Source organism: Diabrotica undecimpunctata, chromosome 1 (assembly GCF_040954645.1).
Source record: "Diabrotica undecimpunctata isolate CICGRU chromosome 1, icDiaUnde3, whole genome shotgun sequence".
NCBI lineage: Eukaryota > Metazoa > Arthropoda > Insecta > Coleoptera > Chrysomelidae > Diabrotica > Diabrotica undecimpunctata.
In genome coordinates, this window is record NC_092803.1 from 199,828,789 (window position 1) to 199,838,895 (window position 10,107).

A 10,107-nucleotide genomic window follows, 5' to 3' on the forward strand; every position below is an offset into this window, starting at 1 on the left:
TAAGTTTTCTGCTACAATGCCGCTTTCCCCGGGGCTTTTTTGATGTTTCATATCTTTTATTATTTCTTCAATTCCTTCTCTTGTGGGCTTTGGTATTTCTTCTATTAACTATTTGAGGTTTAGGAACATTACAATTTTCTTCAATTCACATATTTGGTCTTCGTCCACTATCAGGTTTCCTTGCTTATCTTTTACGTTCATCGTTCTTCCCTGATACCCAGTTTTAATGTATTTTACCTCGTTGTAAAAATTTTTATTATTATTATTATTACATATTAATAAGGGCTGGGGTCATGAAGACCCATAAGCCCATTTACAAGAAAAATGAAATAGTACATTACAAATTAATTAGTTACGCAAATAAACTATGAACTAGTAAATTGTATACAGTATTGTTCAGTTCACAAACATGTAACAGTCTATACAGCGTTCCACGTTAAGAAAATAACATTAGGCTTATGGAGATCAGTGTTGCCAAAACTCTCAGGCATGCGGTTTACTAGATTGTCGATATATTTTTCGAATTTCCATTTTCAATTAACATTTAACTGTAAAGTCAGAATAACAACTGAAGAACCACAAAGCCTTATTATCATTATGTAGTCTCAGAGAACGACATAAAATCGCTGACATACGCACACGGTATTATTTTAAGTTGCAATTAGTAATTAGATATATGCATTCCAAGCGGTCCGTTTATTTGCTTTTAAATCTTTAATAGCCGGCAAAGTGCATGATTTAACTAAGCAATATTTTCTACTGATTTCTATGATTTATGGTATATGATATTCTTACCGGAAAACAAATAAACGGTCGTTACTATAATTAAAATAAGATAAAATAAAATTATCTTTTGTAAATACTATTTATTTAATTAAAATCATTTTCCCTACTTTTCATTTCTTGTTTCGAATGGGCACTTTTGGTCAATTACGTTAAAAAACATTAATTTAATTCATGTCTGTGAAAACGAAAACACAAATTATACAACCCTGAATCGTGCTTGTGTTCATCGTGGCATCACTGCGCTTCTATCGTCCATAAGAAATACATGGCCCTATCTCCGCAATGTTATTTTCTTAACGTGAAACGCTCTATAGTTGGTTTTTAAAAGAATTTAAATTTCAATTTTCTTCAATACGCTTTACTTTATCATCCATATACTTTCTTTTCCGCGCCCTTAGCATTTTCTTTACTTTCTTTTTCTTTCGTTGTTCGGCATACCTTTCTAGATCGTCTTGTTTTTGCGATCGCAAACTCTTTAATCTCAAATCTGATCTTTTTTAACTCTGTTCTTCATTCGTCATCGAACCAGTGGTTTTTTCTAAATCTTTTTGTTCTTGGTATGTTCTTTATAGTGTTTGTTATTTTCAAGAACTTTTGTTGTTACATTTCTGATACTATACTCCTAATTATTATGTTATCACTGAGGAATCACAGTACGAGGATAAAGGCGATGTGACTTTTCTATAGAAAAAAGGTGCGAAATAAAACATATATTTAATAATATGTAAGTAAAGTTTAATGGTATTTACAAAATTGATTATTTTCACAGCCAAAAATAGTTATATTAACATTATTATAAGATACAATCTATGAAAGAGATATTACAAATTCTGAAATTAGTTGGTTGTAATTGGTTGGTTGGGTATTACATTATTGGCATATAAAATCACAATTTCATTAAATACAAGCAAGTAAACTGAATCAGTTTTAAATAAACTTTCGTAAACTCTACATAACAATAATTCCGAAAATATAATTTCATAAAAATGAGTTTCATTATTGATTTATTCCATTATTAGCAACAAACAGTAGATATTGGGTAATGATACATTTATTTCCGTGCTTATAGGCCGTGATCTAAAATTATTTCTTATTGAAATTGCAAATTAGTGTTCCTCCGGATAGCGGCCGATGACTGACTCGCAATAAACTTATTCAGAAGGAAAATTAAAAAGGAGAATGTACGGGAAGTGTAAAAACGTTCTTCTTAATGAAGACGAAATTAGTAACGAATATATTAAAAAGGAAAATAGACTTATAATAGAGAATTCTGTGAAAGTTGTGATTGATTTCCATTAAATAAGTACATACGATTATCATATATACAAACAAATAAAAAACAATAAAACGAATTAAACAGGATAAATTTTAAACGTTGAAAACGAAGAGACAAGGTCAAAATAATCCAAACTAAGTACTAAATGCGAGCCCCAAAGTGTGTGAAGCATTGTTTTTAACGATTTTTAGAGTTTTTAACGATTTTCTGGGGCCGCGTTTTCAGTTAGAGACCAAAAATTAAAATCAAAAGATGAAAATGCTCTCAAGTGTCTATCTAATGGTATTGATACGAAATTAAGGCATAAAACAATAACAAATCAAATATTTGGTAATATTTCATTCATCAAATATTTGGGGATGACTTTCTCCTTCTGCACATTTGCTCCATAATAAAATTAATAATTTATAGCAACTGAAATGATACGATTCATTATGTGTATTGCGGTTTTTCACAGAAAATATATTTTAAACAAATTATTTTTTGATAGCAATCTCTAGATTCAAACTTTTCGTTGAACAAACGTTGCAAATTATTAATAAAAAAAACAAATTATTTTTTGATAGCAATCTCTAGATTCAAACTTTTCGTTGAACAAACGTTGCAAAGCATGCTAAAAGCATTGTAAAAGTGTTATAAGTATCAAAAGAAAACATTGCATAGGACTTCGACAACACTTTTTTTAACATTTCAACAACACGTTAATTAGATTAAATCGCTTTTCGATGATTTTAATACGTTTTCAAAGCTTATTCGACGCTCTTAATCATTTTGCAACGTTTTATATGGCCGTTCCGATGATTTTTTGGGTGCTTTCAATATTTTAACAACGCTTTAAATATTTTGCAATGCTTTCTCAATTAATTTTCTTCTCTTTCAAAGTTTTTAACCTTTTTACAATTATTTTTACGCTTTTTCGACGACTTTAATGATTTTTTAATACTTTAACCATACTTAGTAGATTTCAAACACTTTCTCAATGATTTTAATGTATTGCCAACGCATATTAGGCATTTTTAACCTTTCTAAAACATTTTTTCCACCCTTTTAATGTTTGTAAATACTTTTACAACGCGTTAAAAGTTTTACAACTGTTTTTCGGCGATTTTAATTTTCTTTCTACCCCTTTGACCCATTTACAAAAATTTCTAACGGTTTCAAACACTTTTTTGTGACTCTAATGTTATACTAATTTTAACTACACTTTAAATATATTCTTACGTTTGTAAAAATACATTGTGAATGTGTTAAAACGTCGAAAAAAACGTGGGAAACGAAAAGATAGCGCCCAAAAACTATTTTAACATCGTTAAAAAAAGTTTGAAAAAACTGTAAACACTTTAAAATTGAAGTTTCGATACTCATAATATTTACTCATTCCAAGTTTGTAATGCATTTAAAACCATTTAAAACGAGTTTTTAACACTTTATAGCCCATTTACAATCCTTTTTTAACACTTCAAACAGTGTGCATCGCTTTTGTTGACGATTTTAAATACATTTTTAAAGCTGATTCGACTCTTTTAATCTTTTTTACAACTTTTTATAATGTTTTGACGATGCTTTTTCGGCGCTTTGCATATTTTTTAACTCTTTTACAATCCTCTTATGATGCTTGTTCGATTCTTTAATACTTAATAATTTAATCATTTTGAAATACTTTATAATATCTTTTTAACACTTCAACAACACTCCAAACAGTTTCGTTAACGTAACAGATGCTCATTCGACGCTTTTGGTCCTTCTACTATACTTTATAAAGCTTTTACGATGTTTCTTCGATTATGTTAAACGATTTTAACCCTCTACAAAGGTTTATAGCGCTTTCGAATAGTTTTTACACACTTTAACAACGCTGACAATCAAATGGCAAACATTTTTCAACGATTTTAATGCATTTCCAACACTTATTCGACACTTTAGTCCTTGATAGAGCTTTTCGTTTTTATAAAGGCCAAGAGATGGCGCTTTTGACCTATCGTAGTCATAAATTCGGAATTTTAGTAAAACTATCTGCATAAGCACACAATGTGTTGTTCTAAAGGTAACTCCAAAATCATTAAGCATACGATATTCCAAAACAGGCGACATTATTTCTAAAATTGGTAATTGAAAATCGGTCATTTAAATTTCCTGCAGACTATATTTCACCAAGAAATTACAAAAATCCATACATCTTCAAAAATGGGGCTACCTCAAGAACAAAAATAAAATTTTTTATACCAGAAAAGATTAAAAGAAATTATTGATAGTGGTTTTCCTTTGTACAGCGGTCAATAGATGGCGCGTTTGATCTATGGCGGTCATAAATTCAGGATTTTAGTAAAAACTATCTGCAATCACACCTTATGCAGTGGCGGCTTTTGGGGGTAGGCAGGATAGGCCGGGCCTACCCAATAATTTTAAGAGCTTTAAAATTGAAAAACATATATTTAAAAATTATATTAATGCATGTAAAACTTTTAAATGTACTAAATCACTCAATACATTAGCGTCCGTTAAAACAACTAAGTTATTATATTACCACAGAAAGCATCGAATCGTATTCAGGCATTTTAAATATCATTAATAGGCCCGATCGGAATTGGCCGACCCAGCTTACATAAGATCGCCGTACAAAAAGCGTTTGAAGTTAAGCAGCTTGCCGTACAACGATTTATATTGCCGTGTTTATGCTTGCTGTTTAGGCACCAGACGATCGGGCCTACGATGACCATCGTTGTCACTTCTAACGTAATTATTGAATTGTAATATAAATTTTCTTTTAAATTATGATAAAAAAATATGTAACATAATCTATAATTAAAACATATTTTTAAACAAACAACACAATTGCAAACAAGTGCACGGTTGCCCAAATAAATTTAAAAAAATTCGTAAAATTCGAAGAAAAAAATCACATTTGCGTGATTTTTATATCGCCTGATTGTATGCAACTTATATATGTGAGATTGTTTTATAACTGATACATAAAAATGAGTTTTTATGACGCTTTACCAGGTTGCAGTAATAGTAATGTTGATAGTGAGTGTTTGGACATTATTGTTTCACTATTGGAATCGCCATTATCTAGAAGAACTGAAATTGATGAAAAAAAAATTATAGGGGGGTCATAACCCCGTGACCCCTCCCACTGGATCCATCACTGATTACACATAGCTATGTAATTTGCTGGCTTGGCCTACCCAAAATTTTACCACACCAGCCGCCACTGACCTTATGCCCTTCTAAAGTTAACTTAAAATCATTACTGTGTGATATATTTTAAAACAGGTGACACACTTCCTAAAAAGCCAAAAGAAATAGCTAATTTAAGTCTTCTATAGATTTCATTTCATTAATGATCTGCAAAAACTTATTAGGTACCTCAGGAAAAGACCAAAACACGAAAGGAATTAGTAATTTAAATCTTCTGAAGCATCTCTAGAACAGGAACAAAATTTGCATATTAGAAAAACTGGGAGTAAATATTTATTTAAGTTTTTGTTTTTATAAAAACCAAAAGATGGAGGTATGATCTGTTGTGGTAATAAATTCGCAATTTTAGTAAAAACTATCTGAAATCACCTCATATGTTATTGTAAAGGTAACTTTATAATCAGTATCATGGGATATAGCAAATCAAGTGGCACTGTGCCTAGGAACACGAAAGAAATTGGTAATTTAAATCTTTTCAAGGTTTTTTTTTCAATAATGACCTATAAAAACCTCCATAAGCCTTCAGCGATGAAAATAAGATAAAAACATAATCTTAAGGATCAAAAGAAAAAACTGTTATGGAACGAAATCAAAATGATGACAGATAAACTTTATAGGTTATATTAGGTTAAATGTTAATTATAAAAGTATAATAGAAACAATATTGGGTACAAACACAATCAAAATAAACAAATGAAATAAAAGTACACACACAAGAAAAATTATTACAAAAGTTAAGAATGACTGACCTTATCTAAATAAATCAGAAAATCAACTGCTTAGAAGTTCGCTCACACAGGGTGGAGCCACGATTTGTTAGTTCTCACCAAATTGAAAGACAGAAAAATGTATAATACATTGGCATATAGCACTTATCTTATGAATATTTTTGTTTGCTTTTACCGAAAACTGTTTTTTCTTGTTATTTGCCTAATTGAGATTGATTTATTTCATTAAGGGGATTCTTGTGGTCCTGTGGCATTGGTCTAGCTTCGTAGGTACATATAGTTACTCCATGATGGTGAGCTTCGAAGAATTCACCTTTCAGTCCTATGTAATATATTTTAGTAGTTTCTCCTCCAAAGTTGGATGGAAAATGTAACGTTAGATGGTTGACGTTGTTGAAAGTGACTATCCTAAAATTTAAATTAAATAATTTGAATATGTGAAAAAAATTATTAAAAAGAAAATGTGAAAAAAGTACGATTAATATAAATTTTTTGTATTATTTTGTATTTTTAGTGACTTAAACACGCATGGCTTATGGACTGAACACACATGTTTATAAGAAGCATTTTATTAGAATTGAATCACACTCCACAGATATATCAACAGTTGAAATTTTCTCTATACCATGAGTATTTTGCAAAAATTACTCTGCCAAATTTTTATTTCAATTCCTATTTGAAAAAGCTTAAAATAAAGTGATTAGGTTGCAGGAAGTGCCACATCTAGTCTGTATGTTCTTCTTCTTCTTGATGTGCCTATCTGTTACGAATGTTGGCTATCATCATGGCAATCTTTATCTTATCTGCAGCAGTGCAGAAAAGCTGCACAGATGTTGTATTGAACCAGATTCTGAGGTTCTTTAACCAAGATGTTCTTCTTCTTCCTGGACCTCGTTTTCCAAATATTTTTCCTTGCAGGATGGCTTGAAGGAGAGCATATCTGGATTCATTTCGCATAATATGTCCGAAGAACTGTAACTTTCGAGATTTAATAGTGGTCAGTACCTCTCGGTTCTTATTCATTCTTCTGAGGACCTCCTCATTTGTGACTCGGTCAATCCACGGGATCTTAAACATTCTCTGATATAGCCACATCTCAAATGCTTCTAGTTTTCTGCACACATCTTCATTCAAGGTCCACGATTCAACACCATAAAAAAGGACAGAGAAGATGTAACATCGCAGCATTCTTACTTTTGTATCAAGAGAGAGGTTGTGACTCTTGAAGAAGGCCCCCATCCGATTGAAGGTGGATCTAGCTTTTCCGATGCGTGCTCTAATCTCCTGGTTGTTGGTCCTTTCTTCATTTATTATGGTGCTGAGGTAGTTTTAGTGTGTCACTCTTTCTACAGGGGATTGGTTGACATAGAGTTGACCTTCTGTTATCCTTTTCTTGCTAATTATCATAAGCTTTGTCTTCTTAACGTTTATATTGAGTCCATATTGTTGACTGTAATATGTGATTTTGTTCATAAGAACTTGTAGGTCTTCTAAGTTGTCCGCAAATACTATGGTGTGATCTACATATCTAATGTTGTTTAGACAGTAACCATTTAGTAGAATACCTTTTTCAATTTCGTGCAAAGCTTTGATAAATATTCTTTCAGAGTACAGATTGAAGATTAGAGGAGACAAAATACAGAATGCCTCACTCCACGCATGATTTTCACATAGTCAGTGTGTTCACCTTCAACTCTGAGATTTGCTGTCTGATTCCAGTAAAGATTTCTAATTATTTTGAGATCTTGGTTGTTAATTCCTGTTTCTTTTAATATTTGCCTCATCTTGGCATGCTGTACTTGATCAAATGCTTTCTCGTAATCAACCAGACATGCGTATACGTCGCAGTTGACGTCTCTGCATCTCTGGAATAAGACTTGTACTGAGAACAAAGCTTCTCTAGTACCAACAGGATTTGTGAACCCGAACTGGTTGGGGGAAATTTGACTTTCACACAGCTTGTAGATTCTCTTATGAATTATCTTTAGGAACAATTTTAGGAGATGACTCATGAGGCTTATAGTATGGTAATCTTCGCATTTTTTGGCTCCTGGTTTTTTTGGAAGTGTGATAAACTCAGATTTCAGGTATTCTGTTGGTATTTCTCCAGAGTTGTATATGTTGTTGAATATCTTTGCGATTATTGCTATTGATTCGTTGTCAATTAGTTTCAGTAGTTCTGATTGTATATTATCAGGTTCTGCTGCTTTACCATCCTTTAACTGTGTTATTGCAGAGTAAACTTCCTGCTGTAATATTCTTGGTTCATCATTTACCTCTTCTTCTAGCTCAAAGGTGTTATCTCTTTGGTCTTCAAATAGTTTTTCTAGATATTCTTTCCACATTCTTATTTTGCTCCGTTTGTCCAAGATAATATTTCCGTCAGAATCAGTTATATCTGCAGTCTGTATCTTGGACATAAAAAAAAATTCAATCTCATGACCCATCGAAAAACAAAAAAAAAACAACAGCCCAAACCCACAGATGATTTATGGAATTTGTAGATATTGTGGACTATGTTTATATGATGCCCAAAGTGAAATGAGCTAAAACCTGAAAACATAACAGAATGGCACACCAACAAAACCACTGTATGGGCGGTTGAGTTCAGCATCACAGAAAGTGCTTTACAAAAGTCTAAATATAATGGAATAACCAGGAACTAGTTATATTAAAAGAAACAAAAAAGAATCATTCAGTAGCAACTATGAGAGGTTTTGCAAATCTATTCCATACAGGACTGTTATCATTACTTTACTTGAAATTCAGCTCTATAATATGCAAATAAAATATATCAAAATAAGTCTTTACTTAGTTACATATTCAGCAGCACCCGTAGTATCTCTAACTAATTCAAATTCTTGATCTGCATTGGCACTGGTATCATCAAATGTCATTTTTGGTCTATTTTTGAATCTAAAACAATAATTAACATGATTACTTAAGTCTTTAATAATACATTTAGATTAGGTCTACAGAAAGACCACCTAAAACTGATAATAGTGCTACTATAAATTAGTTGAACTTACAATCTCATTCTAGAGGGATGGGTTTCAGAGTCTTCTCCGATTATTTTTATAGCTTTAAGTTTAATATTTCCCACAAAAGGTATATTAAATAAAAGTTCTTCATCAGCATCAGATTCCACAAACTGCAACAAATAACACGGAATTTATTACAATATTATTAAAAGCTGACAAAATGATAAAAATAATAAAATTATTAAAAGAATAAAAGGCCTACTATTAGGTGTGTAAGAAACTGGTAAATGTAAATATACCTTACAGAATAAACTTAATCTATAAATATATCCAAAAATAAAATATTTAGGCAGGCCAACAGTAATATGAAAGAATCACCAACTACAAAATGCAAATTTTATATTTTTCTTTCTTAAGTTTTGTGATTTTGAAATCCAATTCATATTAAACATAATGGAGAAGAATATAAATATACATTTACTTTATGGATAAGAGAACTTTATGTACAACTTACGGCCTCAAAGTTTAAACGCTCTTCCCATGGCTTAAAGACACTTTTTCCACTACCTTCATTAGCTTCGTTCAAACATTCTAAATTCTCTTTGTCGATCTTTGCATATAAACTGTAATGAATTCCTATTTCATCGGATTCGTGAGAATGGCTAGAATCTCCACATTTTCCGTGTGGTGCCATGATTAAAGGTGGTTTTTTGTTGTTGTGGTTATAGTTTAGTTTTTTTAAAAAAATTGCAACCTAACAAAAACACAGGTAGGTTTTTATGATTCATGACATGATACTCCTTCCTGACGTCTATCTGTCATTATCATATCATAAATGCTGTTAATTTCTTATGATATCACAGTTTTATGGACGATTTTCACATTTGGTCCCATTGAAGATAGCTACAAAGGAGCTGTGAATTAAATTCACAAAACAAATTTTTGACGTTTGACTGTGTTGTCATGTCTTTATAATGTATATGTTGTAGGCTTCAATTACAAATAGAGAAGCTTTCAAAAATACATTTTTATTATATTATTATATGAATTATGCAATTTTTTATTTTTTTATATACAACACGAACGAATAAATACTCGTTTCTTCTCATATTAATTGCAGTTAATTATTACAACATTT

The 10,107-nt window shown here is 31.1% G+C and overlaps 1 protein-coding gene across 2 annotated transcripts; it reads right to left on the reverse strand.

Annotated features, from left to right (window-relative positions):
- Nucleotides 1-1,499: 1,499 nt before the first annotated feature.
- Nucleotides 1,500-9,779, reverse strand: LOC140432854 (PITH domain-containing protein GA19395). 2 transcript variants are annotated; one of them, XR_011949838.1, is made up of 5 exons: nucleotides 9,484-9,779; nucleotides 9,018-9,139; nucleotides 8,800-8,904; nucleotides 5,279-6,396; nucleotides 1,500-4,407 (listed from the first exon to the last, which is right to left on the reverse strand). XR_011949838.1 is itself a non-coding variant. In XM_072520993.1 (4 exons), the coding sequence occupies exons 1-4, from the start codon at nucleotides 9,661-9,663 to the stop codon at nucleotides 6,183-6,185; spliced, it is 621 nt and encodes a 206-aa protein (XP_072377094.1). In that variant the 5' UTR covers nucleotides 9,664-9,779; the 3' UTR covers nucleotides 1,500-6,182. The 2 variants fall into 2 exon arrangements, 1 of the variants encoding a protein (XP_072377094.1); XM_072520993.1 differs by having other exon boundaries at nucleotides 1,500-6,396.
- Between the last annotated feature and the right edge of the window lie 328 nt (nucleotides 9,780-10,107).